This window comes from Neltuma alba, unplaced genomic scaffold (assembly GCF_004799145.2).
Source record: "Neltuma alba isolate B1F8T4 unplaced genomic scaffold, ASM479914v2 tig00011701_pilon, whole genome shotgun sequence".
In the NCBI taxonomy this organism is placed as follows: Eukaryota; Viridiplantae; Streptophyta; class Magnoliopsida; order Fabales; family Fabaceae; genus Neltuma; species Neltuma alba.
Window position 1 is genome coordinate 15,163 of NW_021636338.1, and position 18,948 is coordinate 34,110.

General features: G+C 30.7%; 1 protein-coding gene across 1 annotated transcript; it reads right to left on the minus strand.

Annotated features, from left to right (window-relative positions):
- Positions 1–344: 344 nt before the first annotated feature.
- LOC114716987 (cysteine--tRNA ligase 2, cytoplasmic) lies at positions 345–6,537 on the minus strand. Its single transcript, XM_028902067.1, has 9 exons — positions 6,264–6,537; positions 5,186–5,249; positions 4,090–4,251; positions 2,823–2,993; positions 2,463–2,744; positions 2,233–2,358; positions 1,326–1,547; positions 1,101–1,217; positions 345–988 (listed from the first exon to the last, which is right to left on the minus strand). The coding sequence occupies exons 1-9, from the start codon at positions 6,431–6,433 to the stop codon at positions 776–778; spliced, it is 1,527 nt and encodes a 508-aa protein (XP_028757900.1). The 5' UTR covers positions 6,434–6,537; the 3' UTR covers positions 345–775.
- Between the last annotated feature and the right edge of the window lie 12,411 nt (positions 6,538–18,948).

An 18,948-nucleotide genomic window follows, 5' to 3' on the forward strand; every position in this document is an offset into this window, starting at 1 on the left:
CAGATTCATCTCCTCGTAATAATGAAACAAATGACCTACTTATATCATCCACAGATGCCAGTCACCCCACTAGACAAATGTTTAATGAATCAAACTAATTTTGGTTGGACTATTACGAAAACAAAGAATTTGTTAACAATTATGGAGACAAATTAGAAATCATTTAAGCATATCACCAGAAAAATGAAATTAAATTATTTGCATTAGAGCGATACACAGCCTAAAAAATTCAGATCTACAGGATGTGTGCTTCAATTTTTTTTTTTTTTCCTTGGCCAATTATTAGAGTGACATTGGTTGTAGTCAGTTGTGCTCCAAAACCAGAGGAAAGACTAGGATCAATCTTCGTTCCATCTCACTGCTACAACAAACATGTCTTTCCTGAAAGATGCAGAAGAGACACACATCCAACACAACGCTTTTCAAGGCATACACCAACCTAGGACTCATCACAGATCAACTGACATCGATCAAAATGTTAAAAAACAGATCCCTGACTATCATGGCCACAGAATTATCAGGAGCAGGAACCTAAAGGCCTCAAAAAACAGGGACTACAATTAAAAGGTCTCTAGTCCTGAGCTGAGTAGCCTCGAGTTGTTTACAGGGTCAAAGCCTTGTATGTTACAACTTCCAGTAATGATCAGTACGGATAAAAATTACTCCTCCGAGTTTTCAATTCTTGTGTACAGTTGTAATACTCATAAAAAACAAATAAATAGGTAAGGTACACAGCTTTCTCACTCAATGGCTTCTGACGGCTGAACTTGAGCCGCTACTGTTCACTGGGGATGCATGGTCTCCAAACTGTCTCATTGCCCACATCCATGAGGGCGATGCCCTTAACGGTTAACTCGGCTCTAATCTTATCACTCTTGGGGAAGTCTTTATTAATCCTTGCCTGAGTTCTCTCTTCTATCAAACGCAGTACATCATCTTCCAATATTCCTGCCCTCTTCAATGCCTTGTCTTTCAACTGCTGCAGAACCTGTAGAACAAATTTCAAGTCTTTCTCAAATTCCATCCTAACGAATGGTCAACTCTTGCGTTAATGCTTATACAAAATAGACAGGCATAAATGTGCAGAATAAATGCATCACCTCAGCATAGGAAGAAGGGGACATTAACCCCAGTACGTCTAAGATCTCTTTAACTTCTTTCTCTACTGCAGCTAGAGATTCCAACAATTCCAAAAGCTGCTTCTTCTGGATCTTTTTCTGGATGTCACATTGAAATATATTCCATAAATTACAGACACATGACACAGACTAAAGGAAAAGAAACATGAAATCCAGGCAAAAAAGAAACTGAGTTTGAACACATACTTTCAGCATCTTCAAAGAACTGTTCACAAATTTCAAGGCCTCTTGGAAAGCACCCGTAAGTACTACTGGCGTTTGCAAGTCATCTGACATTTTTTCCTCAAACTCTTCTCGCATTTTTTTAATGCAATTCATGGCCGCATCGCTAACTTTAGGTCCCTTTTTATTCTGTTCCACACCTCCTTCTTGAAATGATGATAAAGCTGCTTCACAATCTTGAAGAGTCTAACCAACCACAAAAATAAGATCCTTACCAGGTGAAAAGAGAAAATATTTCTGGAAAATATTTCCAAGAGGGATCACATCAAACGCATGGCTTCAACCTGTCTTGTCTTTTGTGTGCGCGCGTGTGTGTTTTAAACATCTATAAATGTAAATCATATCTGATATCAAACTTGTATTGGAAATGAAAATCTATTCATGCAGAAGATCAATCTTTGACTAGGTAACAAGGTAAAAAGAACCATCCTGTGTAACACCAAGCCCTAATTAGCACAACACTATTTTGTGACATCAGGATCCAAGTTATACTTTTTTAACTGATTTTACACAAGCAATGATCACATGTTACGTTACAGGCAAGAACCATCGTTGCCATATACACCATCAGAATAATCTGACCTAGACAAAGGGAGAGTAGAGGTAAATAATGATATCAATAAAATATCCAAGAAATACTAGTGATTTTAATTCAAAGAAACAATTTATGCATCAGTCACGGGACCCTAGGGCATAAAATATTAAAATCACTCACAAACATAACATGTATGGGGAAAAAATAACAACCAGAAACAAGCAATTACATCCAGATTAGATGATGTGAGAAGAAACTGTCTCAACCTCTGGCAAAGAACTAGTAAATTAAACATTGACGCGACAATTTTGATACAGATTATCCAGTGCTGCTTACCTGATATATATAGTAAATAGTGTCTGATGAACTTTCCAGCTGTGAGATTGTGTAATTTAGAGGGGATTTGTAATGAGCACTAATCAAGAAATGTCTCAAAGCAATTGGATGATACCGCTCAGTTATCTGCTCAAAAAGAGGAGAAAACAATTGCAAGGCATCTTTAAGAATATCCTAACACGTAGATGCTCCTCAAAATATAAACAAGACAATAATTAACTGTTATTTACCTGGCGAATAGTAAAGAAGTTGCCCAAGGATTTCGACATTTTCTCATTGTTATTAGTGACATGACCATTATGCATCCAATAATTGATTTTGCTCTCTTGGCATGCAGCACAGCTCTGGGCAATCTCATTCTCATGATGTGGAAAAATCAAATCGATTCCACCACCATGGATATCAAATCTGGAAGTTAAATAATGAGAACCCATTGCACTACATTCTATATGCCACCCAGGTCTTCCAGGACCCCAAGGGCTGTCCCAACTTGGCTCACCAGGCTTAGAAGACTGCAATTATTACTTATTAGAACATAAGAAATATCTAAGATATTAACTGCAATGTGTACATGGTAAAGGTCTTCAGACCTTCCATAGTGCAAAGTCAGCAGGATGACGCTTTCTTGTGTCTACAGCCACTCGTTCCCCTGCTCTATTATGTTCTAGTTTTTGTCCTGACAAACAACCATAGTTTGGAAAATTTTCAACAGCAAAGAAAACATCTCCATCAACTTCATATGCAAAGCCATTCTCGATGATCTGCAGAAAAAATCAACCTCCTCAAATATATATTAATTCCTTGAAACTAAAGGAAAACAAATCCCAATAAAATTAATATTTGTCATCACTTTCTCATGCTTATTCCCATAACATCATTCTCAAACTCAAATGTAAATCAATGTAGCACAAGTATGGGCATTGCAACATATGCTGCATTATGTGTCATGAATATTTGATAATATATAACAATTCTTGCAACAAAAAGAATAGATGATAAACATTAAACATGTAACGAACCAAAAATAAAACTTCAACTTTCCTAATATAATGTCAAAGTTCATATAACTTTATTAAACTTCAACGATAGCAACATAGGACATTACAGCTGTGCACACAACTCTATGTATTCTTTCTTTCTTTTTGGTAGAGAGAGTAAAGTGTAGATTCAAACCTCCAGAATCCAGAGCTAGAAGTTTGTTGAAAATGTAAACAGGCATACCACGTGCTCAATATGGGTACGGATATTTAACCATTCTAAACATGATGGATCTACTTCCTATACCTCTTATACTTAGTAATGAAATCATGAAGAGCTTTTCATCTTCAAATTAAAACGCATTATCTATAATTTTTCATTTCTATTCTGACAACAATGCAGACTATGGAGGAGTTATGGGTCTTTAACCAAGTACCCAATTCCTTTGTTTTAAAACTTATATGTTAAGGAAAGGTGATACACCTAGGTACCAGAGCCTCCCATAGCCAAATACTTGAGAGTGTAAATATAAATGCTTGGCCAATTTGGTTCGTTTCAAAGAAAAACTATAAGATTAAATTTCACTCGAAAAACTATAAGATTAAATTATCATATAGCATATCCAGTGCGGGAAGCTTATAGTAGAAACATGTTAATATCATATATGGGACCAAAAAGAAAAGGTCCAGGACTATAAATACACTTGAGTAAAACACACCCACCACACACACACACAAACAATACTGGTAAATGATACTAAACAGCAATCTTAAATAAATTGCTGTTTCATCAAAGCAAAAGGAGGGTCATCAACAAGAAAAATTCAATGGTGTTGCTCAGCCAATCCAAGCTGAGCTTATGATAATAGCAGCATCAAACCTGACTTATCATGTCCTTTATCTGCTCCATATGATCAGAAACTCGAGGTTGATGTGTTGGAATCAGGCACTGAAGAGCATTCATATCAACAATGTATTCTTCACAAAAGCGGTTGCTTAATTTCAAGGGATCCTCACCAATTTCATTTGCTCGCTTAATTATCTGCAGCAATTATAATAATAGTTGACTAAAATAAGCATTGGAGAACGAGTTAAGAAACTCAAGTAAGAAATTATAGGTTTAAGGCCTATGTTTCACAGGACAAAACACATGAATGAACAGTTAGAGTTCTCGCTAAACTGGAACACTAGCATAGTAACAGAAAATGAAGAGAAAGCATGAGCAAAAACAATTTGAAAACTTCATTTGAACTACACCAAAAAGTTTGATGCAATTCACGCATTTTGAATCACACGGCAGGAGGGTTACATACAGCCCATTGATCAATGAGTTATTAATATATAGAGTTGCATCATCATGAGAATCATAATCATCAGGAATTCAGGCCTAAATGCCTAAATACATATTTGAATCCAGTAAAAAGGAATTTTTGACTATAAAAATAGTAAAAGAAAAATTCATAGCAATGGAAAGCCAAAGGAAGTGGCACATCCTTGCACCAAAGCATTATAAAAATCTATTAAGATAATCAGTATATAAAAACAAGCAAAAATTTATCATGGCATATTGAAAAAAAAAAAGTCAGCAGCAATAGGAAAATAAATTGAACTTCTCATTAACATCGTGATACCACATATTGTATTTGAATTGTTTAGAGACACCACTGTCTCACATGGTCTGTTAAACCAACATGCTTTTGCTTTGTTAACAAGAGAATATCAATTGAATTGTTACCAAATCATACTTTCTAACATTTATCCTTATGTTTCCATATTAGAATCTTATATCAGTACCAGTCTGACTCCAACTGAAAACACATTAATAAGGACAATCAACTAAAACAGAAACACGCAAGAGTAAGAAAATTATTGAAGTAAAAAAGCTAAAGAAAATAAGCAGAAAGACGACTCTTAAACAAAAGCCAAAACATATTAGAGTAAGAATATAGCATCAAGTTACACAAATGAATTCTCACCTTGTCATCAACATCAGTGAAATTTCGCACATATGTTACTTCATAGCCCAAGTGTTGAAGATATCTGCAAATTTTTAAGTTCATGTGTGTTAACTCTCAATTTTTACATGTACCGCAAGTAAATACAGAACAAGTCTGCGGAAAAAACCAAAAAGTAAAAAATAAAAAGGTATAAACGTTTGCCCTTTTACAGATACCCTCTAACTTAACATCTGAAACAAAGTAACTCTTAAGAAGTGACGACATCCAATAAAAGACAGAAGTAGAAACCTCTAAGCATTGCAGATTCATTTCACATAGTCATTTCCGTAAACAGCAATCAACTGGGGAAGGCAAGTCCGTGGTTATCCAAGGAAAGCAGGAAACCGATGCCACACTTACTTGTTATCAAATGCACACATTAAGCATTCCATATACAAGATCACAAGTTTCAAATTCTGAATCGGAAAGCCAAATTTTGAATCACAAATTGTAAATTGGACTGCATAGCATAACTCAGAAGACACATTATACCCGAATGCTATCTCTCTGGTTTGAGGCTTTGAGCAGCAAAAATAAACTTATATCAGTTAGTTTCACATTTGATCGTTACCTCCCTATTTGTCTTCAAGTCGTGACAATAGGTATACCAATAGACTTGTATATATGCTAAAGCCAATTCATATAATGGGCATCCATCCAAGTCAATTATAAAATTTGCCAAAGAAGTAAAAACAATGGAAGTTATAAATGTCTACTAATTTTATCAATCAATTGGCTTCCAATAGTGTGGAATAACACATCAAGAAAGTCAATGGGTTCCAGATCTGCCACATCGATTATCCTTCATCCGTATCCCTGAATTCTTCCATTTAGCATTGAAGCATCTGAAGTGCTAATAAAATAACTGATCCAACACGAAACAGAAGGCCTCCTTTTTCGTTGAACAGCAACATATTAAACAAGCATATCAGAAATCAGCCACAATTGATCGCGTTCACTTAATCCCAGTCATTTACAAATTAAAAGATATTTCCTTTTGAACACCACTTTATTAAATTACACGAGTACAAACAATCCTAACCCAGTTAGTGCATACCTATAAAGGATATCAAAATTGACAGCAGCACGAGCGTGACCCAGATGGCTGTAGTCGTAGGAGGTGATTCCACAGACGTACATAGAAACTTTACCGGGAACAAGAGGCTTGAATATCTCCTTCTGTTGAGTCATTGAATTGTAGACCTTGAAGTCCTTTTCCTTCGCCATGTCCACCAAAGACGCCCCTTTTCCGCCTGCCTTCAAGGCCTCAAACACCCTGAGCTCTGTGTGGAGAAACTCAACCCCCAAGACACAAAAAAACGACGCCGAAACTCGAGTATTGCTTCAGTCGAACGAGGCATAGTACTGTGAAAATCCCACCTAAGTTTTTGTCGATTTTTTAGATGGAATCAAAACATAGATTTAAAAGTAATTTTACAGCATATAAAATAAATATGTTAAAAAAATTTATCTTGATTCATAGAAAATTTTCTTGGTAGCCAAACATCTTAAGTTGGGAAATGACATCTAAAAAATCTCCTAAAAACATTATTTACAATTAAAGATTATAAATTTTGGGATTTTAAAAAAATGTTTGAATTTAAATAGAAAATAACAATAAAATAATATTTCAATCCTAAATAGTTATCTCAATAAAAAAAATCCATTTTAGTTACATATGATAAATAAGAATTTTAAAATTTACTAAAATGACCATATTACTCTTATATCATTTACTCTCATTTTAAATAACTCTTCAAATAAACAAGAGAAAAAAAAAAGGAGAGAGACTAAATAGCTATGTTTTGAGTATATGTTCTCTTTTATCATCCTGTTATTCATATAAAATCTAACTAAGTACCATTTAGTAAGTTCACATCATCATTTTAATATTGTCTACGATATTTTTTATAGATTTTAATAGCATTACACATTCAGAAACAAATGTTTTAAAATAAACTAAATTTCACAGGCTAAAATTATGAGTTTGAAAATTGAGAAACCAAAATCAAATAGATTTAAATTTAAAGAATAAAAAATTATATTAACCCTATCTTTTAATTATAAATGTGTTTAGTATGCACGTACTAAAATCTTTAAATTCGGTGCTGGAGGCTTTTTTGTTCATTTGTTTGTTTTATGATTTGGAATTGTAAGGGAGGTAATTTGAAATGTAAGGCAGGTAATTTGACTATATGTGAGATTAGTTACGTCGCATGATACTTTTCCAGTCGTGTTATTTACAGTGTGGGTATACGTCACCTTTGACCTGAGTGGAACTAAAGAAAATGCAATAAAATAAAAGAAAATTATGAGATATGGAAATCTACAATCTATGATATATATATATATATATATATATATAAAAACCTTCATTCCTTCCTACATGAGACAATTAACCAAATCAAATTGATAAAAAAAATTTATGTAAAATGAGTCAGAAACAGTAAACAATTAAAAAATGATGTAACTTTTTTTTTCCCAAAAACATCAATTTACCTTGATAATAATTACAATGATATTAATATAAATAATTAAATGGGGACTGAAGGGGAAATTGATGTTTTTTTTTTATAAAAAAAAACCAATCCAAGACCCCGCTTGCTTTGGTTTCTCTTCTTTTCCTATGTTTATATAATAATCCTCCGATTCTTAATATAGGACCTAATTTTAAGTTGGTTTTGATCCTAAATATAAGACTCATTTCTCATATTTTTCAATTTTCTCTAAATTACTCCTATGGATACTCCATCAACCATAATCAAATAGAAGAGGAAGAGGGGTATTAAGAAAGATGATTATGGTATTTTAGGAAAAACGTGTCACATTTCTTATAATTAACTAACTTACCTAATTTCCTTAATCTAATCAAATTAGTTAAATGAGTTTTATATTAAGGACCGGATGAGTGTATATATATATATGTATATATACTAAAAATTCACAATTTATTAAACCTAAAACAAATTTTATAAGGTGAGAACATTTTCTATTTCTTTCTTTCTTTTTGATAAGGTTTTTGCGTTTGAAATTTTGAGTTAGAAATTGGAAGCAATTTGTCCACGGTTGGAAGAATTTGATAAATTATATTCCTCCGGTCCTTAATATAGGACCCAATTCTTGAGTTGGTTTTGGTTCTAAATATAAGATTCATTTCTTATATTTATCAATTTTCTCTAAATTACCCCTATGGATACTCCCTCAACCACAATCAAGTAGAAAAGGGAGAAGGAGTATTAAGAAAGATGATTATGGTGTTTTAGGAAAAATGTATCACTTTTTTTATAAGTAACTAACTTACCTAACTTCCTTAATCTAATCAAATTAGTTAAATAGGTCTTATATTAAGGATCGGAGGAGTAACATCAATCATATAACTTGAACTTATAAAATAAATAAAATTTTAACTTAAAAAAAAAAGACAAAAACACAAACTAGCAAGATCTGGTTCCTTTTCAAATGTCATATGAACAGTAGCTTGCAGCCTTTTTGTTGAATTGAGAAGTTTTGGGACAAAAACTGAAGATAAAATTATCTACTTAATTACTAGAATCACCTGTTTTTCTATTCATCTTCTTAAATATATGCTCTTTTATATAAAAACAGAAAGGGGACATGTCCTTCTAAACAATTTAATAGTGTAAGAAAAACTCTATTACAAAGTAATTTATGAAAAAATCATTGGACATAAATTTTTCCCATCTCACTACAGAGAATCTTACAACAATTGTGAATAAACCTCTGGCTGACAACGAAGGACCTGCATTAATTATTAATTAGTAAGAAGTGCTTACTAATTAATAAAATTGTGTTCATCTTAGAAATAAAAATTAGTAAAAAGTTTTGCGTTAGTCTTATATATGAGATTTTAATTCATTTTGCTCCCTAAATTTATAATTTTTTTCCTACACTCTCTTTATTAATTGGCACATGATTAGTTTTTTTATACAAATAATTAAAATGGTACAAAAATCACCACATATTGTCTAATTAATTTTTAAAAAAATTTAAAAATTAATTATCTATATCTTATATTTAGTACCGGAGGAAGAAAGAACAAACATCATTTTTATTGGGTTAAAGGTTGTCCTTAAACTATTTCGTGATGAATATTGATTGTAATAAATTGTTAATAAACCATACCGTTAAAAATATTTTACAAACAAAAATATTTTTTGATTTGGTGATTGGGCTGTAATTTTTTAAATTGCAGCACAAATGAATTGAGTAAAGAACCATAGGAGTTCAACCTCCATCTTATGACTTACACCGAGATGTAGTTTGATAAAAGTCTCGGTTTGTCTTTTTTTTTTTTTTTTAGTTCCTTAGTTTTATTTTCGTTTTGACAGTGTCTGTATTAAGTGAGTATTAGTTAATTTATTCAGTTTCCAAGTCAAAAAAAAAGAATAATAGTAGTTTTAAAATGCGATTCAACCATATTCATACCCAAATAAATGTTTAAAAACCTGTACATATCTTTGAACATGAATGGTAAAATAAAAATACAGCTAGACAATATAAAAAACTTATGAGAATAAAGTATGAAAAATAGTCTTATATAACACTAATTAGATTTTTACTTAGTTCATTATTATTTTTATTTCCTATTTTGTATTGATCATTGTTTTTTTTATTTTATATTGATTGCTTTTTAAAAGTAACGACATACTTATTTTATACTGCATTAATTAGTAGAGAGTTAAATAAAAATCATTCCATCAATAAAAAGAACTTTATGACTTTTTTTTGTATTTTACTCTAATCTTGCCAATTCTCCGGATACTCATTATAAAAATCATCAATCAAATCCTCTATTAATTTTTAAATCATGCACAACATCTCTTTAAATAATCATCTTAAGGAATTACTTGTTTGGTTTAAAGGAATAAAACATATATTTTGGTTTTGCTTGTTTGTGCTCTACAAAATTCTATTGATCTTTAGTTTTGTGAAGGATGAGGGTTTTTCAGAAAATGAAGGTTGAAGAAGATAAAGCTAAGCAAGTAGCAGTTAGAGAGATGGGAAAATTTTTACAGATTTCACAACTTTTGCAATCTATGCCATCCATTAAGTGTCATTACATTTCATATTTACAGGTAAACAATTTATATATTGCTTCATTCGTTTATTTCTCGTTTAGAATCATGATTATGAGCACTTATAAACACGTTTTACGTAAAATGAAATAATACTTCTTTCACATACTTACCTCATATTTCATAAATTATTATTATTAAAAAGCTGCTTATAAGTCATTTCAAATGGGTCCTTAACATTGATTATGTTTTAATTTTTTGTTATGATTTAATTTGCTATTGTTGTACTTGATTTTTTGTTTGATGAAAATTTCATACTTTTAATTATTTTTCAATATTCTCGATTTATCCCTCTTTTTTCTGTTCTATTTGCTTTTCGTATCATTTACTTCTTTTTTATTTTCACAGGTAAAATAATATAATTTAATTAAAATATATAAAAATATTTATATATAACTTTAAAAAGAGTGGTAATACTTAAATAAAAAAATCAATTTATTAGCGAATAAAACATTCACCTGTAAAATGCAAATAATTCAACAAAAGAGTTATTAGAATATAAATACATAAAAAGTATAAATATAATAAACTTTTATATTATCTATGTTTATGAACTTAAAATTTTTTTATAAGTTAATAATTAAATTTTGTTAACTCTAATAATTAATTTCAAACTAAACAAGTGGTATCAAAATAAAACAAATGGTATCAGAACTAGGTTTAATTTTAAAATCTTTTATAGTATTATAATTCACTCAACTGCCTATTTAACTTGGGCTTTTTTCCTGATATTTAAACCATTTAAACTTTATTTAAACCCAATCCTTACTTTTTAATTCAGTAAAACCAGGTCCTAATATCATCAAGTCTTAAGATTTTAATTGAAAAAGGTATTATCTTAATTAGTATAAAGGTAATATCATCAAATAGGTTCTTAATATTGATTATGTTTTAATTTTTTTGTCATTATTGTATTTGATTTTCTTATTTAATAAAAATTTCATACTTTTAGTTATTTTTCAATAGTTTTGATTTATTCTTCTCTTTTCTATTCTATCTGCTTCTTACATCATTCACTTTTTTTTTATTCCTATAGATAAAATAATATAATTTAATTAAAATATATAAAAATATTTATATATAAATTTGGAAAGAATAGTAATACTTGAATAAAAAATATCAATTTATTAGGAAAAAACATTCACATGTAAAATACTAATAATTCAACAAAAAAGTTATTAGAATATAAATATGACCAACTTCTATATTATCTATGGTTATGAATTCAAAATTTTTTTATAACTTAATAATTAAATTATGTTAATTTTAATAATTAATTTCAAACTAAATAAGTGGTATCAGAATAAAACAAATGGTATCACAACTAAGTTTAGTTTCAAAGTTTTTGATAGTATTATAATTCTTTTGACTGCCTATTTAACTTGGGATTTTTTCTGATCTTTAAACCATTTAAAATTTATTTATCCTCAATCTTTACTTTTTAATTCAATAAAAGGATATCCTAATATCATCAAGTCTTAAAATTATAATTTAAAAAGATATTATTTTAATTAGTAAAAAGCATTTATAAAACATTAATAGAGAGTTAAATGAAAATTTTTTCATCAATGAAAAGAATCCTATAACTTTTTTGTTTTACTCTAATCTTGTTAATATTTTGGATACTCATCATAAATATAAAAATTATAAATCAATTTTTTTATTAAATTTCTGAAACCGAGTTGTTCTACAAAAGTTCCCAACTAATTTCTGAAAATATATAGAATAATTCAAATGGATTAGGTGCAATGAAAAATATAAGAACACTTTTAAAGTAAAATCTGACCAAATAAATTAAAACATCGCACTTTGTTTGGAAATGTAAAATAAAAAAAAGAGAGAAACTAATATTTAAATTTCAGTCTTATGTTAAGGCTTGTAACATACCATTCAGCAACGTCGGGGAAGGAATATATATACATATATAGAAATAGAGGTGTTATCCTTAAAGAAGTTGTTGGTCATTTTTAAGGGCTTTGGTTTTTTGTTGGGGCCTGAGTGAGTGTATTATTATCATTTTTCTCTTAAGGGTGCTACACAGAATATATTCTATTCTTACGAATTAAAAACAGAAGGCTTTGTTCTTTTGATCAGTTTCGTCGTGAAGTTCATTTCAATGTAATTATGTTTATATAAAGAAGTGCTTATAGGTTGTCTAAAGCCACATTATATCTAAGAGAGCATCTTTAAAATTGTAAAGTCAATAAATAGATAAACTTACTAGGAAAAATGATGCTAATTAAGATAGTAATTATTAAATATGGTACGTAACTGATGGCAAACATATATAACCATGACGGTAACAATAAATTAATGATATATAGTTTATGTTTACGATGGCAAACGGTAATAGATGAGGATGGCAGTGGGTGGTAGATATATATATATATATATAAGGGGGAATGAAGGGTGTTTTAATATAAATTCTGTGATCTGATTTTACATTATCAAGTTAATTAATTAATGCAACTAAATTCATATATACAACGTAATTTGGCAAAAACTTTAACAAGAAATGCTAGTTTAAGGCAACAATGGCATCATTTTAATGCCTAATAGTAAGCTGTCATTTGCCACTAATGTAAAACATGATTTGACCTCTTATATATTTATATAGCACACAATTAACTACTACGTACAATCATGTGACTAAATGCATGATTACTTTTTTACCACAGGCATCACGTATCCCTCTAGTTATTCATAAATGTAAATGAATTTTCTATTATTTGATATAGTAATAACAATTTTATAAGATATTATGAAATATTAACAGTTTAAAGTTGATCTAATGCTAAGGATAAAGAAGTGGAAGAAAATAATGAAGAATAAGAGAAGTTGTGAGGTCACATTAGAGATGGGATAATCTAAGTAATTAAGCATTTTCAAGAGCAGCATTTGCACCCGCTTTCATTGCCCTTATGGACTCCCAAACCAAAAGCACTTTCACCCCATCCAGTGGTAGAGGAGCCAGTGCTGTGGCGCCCCCTCCCTCCCTCCATCGGTCACAGGTATTACAAGTGTCAGTATCGATATTGAGAATTTGCCACTAAATGGGTGCTTGGTGGGCACCGAAAGGTGCCTAGGAAGGGGTATCAGTAGCTTCAGCCAGCACAATTGTAAGCCCTACGCAACACCGCCTTTTCGTTCATTCTAAACCCCCTCATCTCCGCCTTCACCCCTCGGCAGCACCTCCTGGCTCCGAATGGGTCCGTCGTGGTCTCGGCAGCTTCGGCCTTGTGGGTTTACATTCCACCAAGTCCAGCGCTTTCTCCGTTCCACATGCCGCTGCCGTATGGCTATGTGTTCCTATCACCGAATGACACTACGGGTGCAGGGATGGTTCCCTATGGTGGTGGTGCAGGGTATTCATCATCCGCACCGTCGTCTTTGGGGTGGCCACCACAGGCACTATCTCTGGCCAATGGGCCTTCCATGAGGATGTTCTTGTCGGGGGAAGCTAGACCCAGTTTCGATGGTTTGTCAGCCTTGGACTTGAAAATTAACCTTGCACCAGCTGAGCCGTGATGACGGCTTGGCTCCGAATCGCATCCATAGCAACTACCAACAATACAATACTGTTGGCAATTACTCACTAATTAAGAAGAAAGTTTAGTGCTTAGTTATAAAAAAAATGACATCATTATATATATATATATATATATATATATATATATATATGGGGTGCCAAAGTTGGTTTGAGGTATATATATAATAGAACGCAAAATTTAGTTATTGTAGTTTGTAGAGATGTTGCAAACTATATAGAAACAGAACAAACAGTTTTAATTTAATTTAAGTGAAGTTTGACCGACTAAAACATCACGCTTCATACGCTTTTTTTTCTCATCCCTCCCCCAATCCCAATCATCATTTAACAAAAGCAACGGAAATTTAATGAGCACAACTTTCTAAAAAGATTATTAAAATAGTATAAGTTATTTGACTAGATTAACCGATTGAAATGTCATCCTTCAAGAAAAAGGAAAATAAACGCACGCATGGATTGTTTTCTTGCACTTCAAGTTTGAAAAATAAAATAAAAAATAATATTAATAAAAACACCCAACAGTATTTTCTAAGAGAATGCATTTAGGAGCCATTCCAATTACTATCACTAATTATATCAAAAAAAATTTTAAAAAAATCTTTGATCTAAATCATCAATGGTGACGAGAAAATATCAAATACTAATGATAAAAATCAAATCACATAAAAAAGGTAACAGTGAAGGATTTTGATTTAGTGAGGATGATATGATGTATCATTGGATTGGGTCATTAATGAGGGAGGTGGATATAGAAGGGGAGGAGGCCATTGTAACAGGAGTGAAAGGGGCAAGCAGGCAACCATTATTCCTTTCGTTCCTTCTGTCACTCCATATGCTCATGAAGAAGCGTGGCAATAAGCCCATTGGGTTGCCCCGGTTTTTTTCTAATATATTTGTTGATACAATTTTCTAATATAATTGATATAATGATATAATTTTTCTAAGCTAAAATATACAAAGTTTTCTTTAGGATTATTTGGTATGAGGAAATAGGCAGGTAGAGTGGTGAGAGAAAATTTTAATGATGAACTCAATTTTTTTAGACAAAAATGTGGTCGATTTTAAAAATTGAAGAAGTAGGGGTTAAAAGCTTTTAATTAATTAATTAATTATTATTATTATTATTATTATTTTATCTTACATTTTCTCTTTATTAAAATTTTAATACCCTCTTTCTTTAATTTTTTTATTCTTGCAGTTTTGACTTATCTAAAACCTGTTTTTTCAATTAACTATGACTTAATTTGTCTTAGCCTTTAAATTTTTAACTCATCGACAACTCAATCTTTAATCATCTGCTCAAAATTAAATGTACTTCCTCCTATTCACAATGTAAATAATTTTAACCAATTCATTAATATCAAAAACAAATAGCAGTTAATTCATTTAATATATTCTAAATCGAAACCTTTTTTCAATTTCATCAAGGTTATAAAGGAGACAGAAAAATATAAGGAGTTACACTCAATTTTTTTTAATAACGACAAAAGCAAAAGACTAACTAACTAGCGGAAGCCACTAGCATTCCCTGGAAAGAAACAGTGGAAACCAGGAGGCATTGAAAGGGACTTGGATTCTCTCCACTAGCTTTCCATCCTCTTCCCCTCCACTAGCTTTCTTTTCTCTTCACAACCATTGGATCAAAATTCCAATGGTCCAGATTTAACATCTTATAAAAATAATGTTATTAAAAAAATAAATAAATAAATTTAAACTGTTAAGATCTAGTCTGAACAGTTTACAATTGTAATAAAAAAAATTAAAAAAAGTTGCTCTATAATAACAGTCTGTATGAACTGTTCAGATTAGATTTTAAAAGTTTAAATTTATTTATCTATTTTTTATCATAATATTTATTTTTATAAAATGTTATAAAATATTAAATCTGGACCATTGGAGTGTTGATTCAATGGTTGTGAAGAGAAAAGAAGGGTGGTGAAGGGGAAGAGGATGGGAAGGGTAGTGGAGAGAATCCAATTCCCATTGAAAGGGCCTTATGGGCAATGAGATCAGCGTCAGCATTCTCTTCTCTAGCACACCAGGAAGCCACAAAACAATTTTTAATGGTATCATTTTTGTCATGCAAGATGATTATGTGATGACATGCATTATGTGTCATAAATGAGAAGGAAAAATTATTAAAAAATGAAAAAAAACTAGATACTAAGTTTTAAATAAGATCAAAATTTAGAGACTAAATTAGGAACTAAGTTTTAAGTGAGTGAATACTTCAAGAATTAAAAAAAAAATTTCTCATTTAAGTAATTAAACATTTGCAAATATACCATTTACAAATAAGGGTAAAAATATAATTTATTTTTAATATTATCTCTCATGTACAATTTTATCTTTTGATTTTTTTTACCGTTGCAATCCCTCTCTAGTCTTTTTTTTTATTTTTTTTTATAAGTTTTGGATCCATGATTGGAGAATATTTAAGTAGCTTTTGAAAGCTGAAAGCACATTTAGTGTCTCTTTGGAATAAGGATAGAAAAAATAGCTTATTTTCAATCTGAATTTTAAAAAAATTAAATTAGGTAAAAGTTAGACTGAATAATATGATTTATGTTTGTATTACCTTTTAAAAAAGTTAGATTGAGTAAAAGAAGTTGTTTGGATAATGATTAAATAAATAAATTTAGTATGTAAAATTACCAAAATAGATATGACTTTATTAGATAATGTAAAATGAAAAAAATTATAAATTTACATAGTACCATAATTTTAAATTATTTTAATTGGAAGAAGTTAATTTCAACGAAATAAATATAGTTAGCTTCGAAAATTTACAGAACATATTTTTTAATATGGAAATAATTTCTAAATTTAGATTTAATTCAAATAAAAATTTCCTAATATATTAGAGAAATAAGATGCCAAAAGTGGGGAAAATCTCTACAGAACTCCAAACAAAATGCTACCGTTAACCATGCTAAAACGCGTGGGCAGGTATTCACTACCTCTTTTATTAATTTTTTTTATTTATAACTTTTCAATGCCTCAATAACACATTAGTCCCTACTGGCAACAGATTATTTTCCTTTTCTTCGTCTCCTTCAAAATCTAGGCCACTTAACTTACAACTGAACCGGTCAACTCTTGCCTTGCTCTTGATGGTGTGATGGTGGCCGGCAGTTGGAGACAGCTAGCACGATTAGGTGACGGCAAGGACAAGTCGGACGGGAGGAGGAAAGGAGTATATGAAGGAGCAAAAAAAATGGAGCCAAGAAGAGCAAGCCGAGAGTGGGGACGAAAAGTGGGAAAAGTTTTTCTTTTTTTAGAGTATTTATTGTTTTAACACTACCTTACCATCCATCTATAAGCACGATGAAATAGCAATAAGTAACTCTGAGGGGTTTAACTCAATCAGGCTTATGAATCCTGCTTTTAGTCATTAAGGGTCCGGACCGGAAAAATAGTTTATTGAAAAAGTAGCTTTTAAAAAAATGAAGTTAGATATAAGTTAAATTGGATAAGCTGAATTGTGTTTGAATTGGAGTTCAGAAAAACCAATTTACAAAAATAAAATTAATAAAAGGTTGTTTCGATTATGGTTGAGTAAAAGTAAATTTAGTTATAAAATGACTAAAATGGGTATGAGTTTTAATAAATAATGAAACATGATTAAAAAAAATGATTTCACATAATACAATGAAATTAAAAGAATTCAATATGAAGAAGTAAATTTAATGAATGAATTAAATTTTAAAACTTTAGAGAAATCATAAAAAATAATTTAAATATAAAGTGAAATATAAAAAAAATGAATTGAGATGATACAATAAATTTAAATTAATTTAATATGAAGAAGTGAAATTAATTGAGTTAATTAAATTTTAAAAACTTTAGAGAAAATGCTCTGGAAAAAATAATGCAAAAGGGAGAGAAAGAGGAAATAAAAATTTGCTGAGTGTGTCAGAACGGCAGAAGTGGGACAAAATAAGCTCTTCATAAGCTCCATTCTCTAGCTTATTTTAAATGTACGACTGGCCAGCTTAAATTTTCATAAACCCAATACAACAGATGTTCTCCCAAACAACACCTCCTAATTGAATCGGGCTTATTTGTATTTTAAGCCACGTTTGGCTGATCCAAACATGCACTAAGTAGGATAGAAAATAAGTTTATCCAAATAGGTAGAATTTCTTAAACGTGCTTTTAAGCTGAATAAGTTACTTTTAAACGTCTCAAACATTTGAACAAACCAGGATTTTGTGGGATGCTCGAATAAGCTTTTGGCTGGTTTTTTAAATATGATTGCAGAAGAATCTTTCATCTTTCCCTCCTAATGGCTTATTTAAATCAAAACTCATGTTAAATGCATCTAAATCACATTTAATTATTATTATTTAATTAATTATATATTTATTATTAGAAATTCGACTAAATATTTATACTCCCACAAGACACGGATGATTTGAGACGGTATTTTTTTTATCAAAATTTCAAAATTTTGAGACAGTATTGAGCTTTATATGAAATAGGAAAAATTTTCCGGATTCTCATAATTTATAAACTAAATCTTTTATTAAATTTCTAATTACGCACACAATACATCCTAACATAATCCTCCTTAATTCCGACAATTATTATGATTGTGATTTATTTCCATTTTAGGTTGGTTTCTAGACGTTAGGATTACCAACGCATTAGCATGCGTAAGCGTTAAGCTTTCGGTTAACATGCATTAGGACTTTTAACGGATATGTTAAAGACCGTTCCACGACGGCGAACGAATACGTAAACATGTGCCCGTTAGCCATTTTGGAGAGCTGTGGTTTTCTGTTGAAGCCTGAAATGCGTGTAAATTTGCTGCTATTTATTTTCATTTTTCTCTTGCATGCTGTACAGAATTATTATTTACTTATTTATTTGGAATTGGAACTTTTCAGAGTCATTAACCAGAAAAGGAAGATGAAAGACGAAGGAATTCCTTGCTTGGTTCGGAGCAACAAAATGTATTCCATTTTTGCAAAGCTAGTTACCACTGACGCCTCACAGCAAATTTGTGCCCTACGGGCTCTATTCTTGAGCTCCGAGAACTCCATTTGAATTGTAGTCTGTGTCGCGTGTTGTTCAAGGTGGAGGGCTTTTGA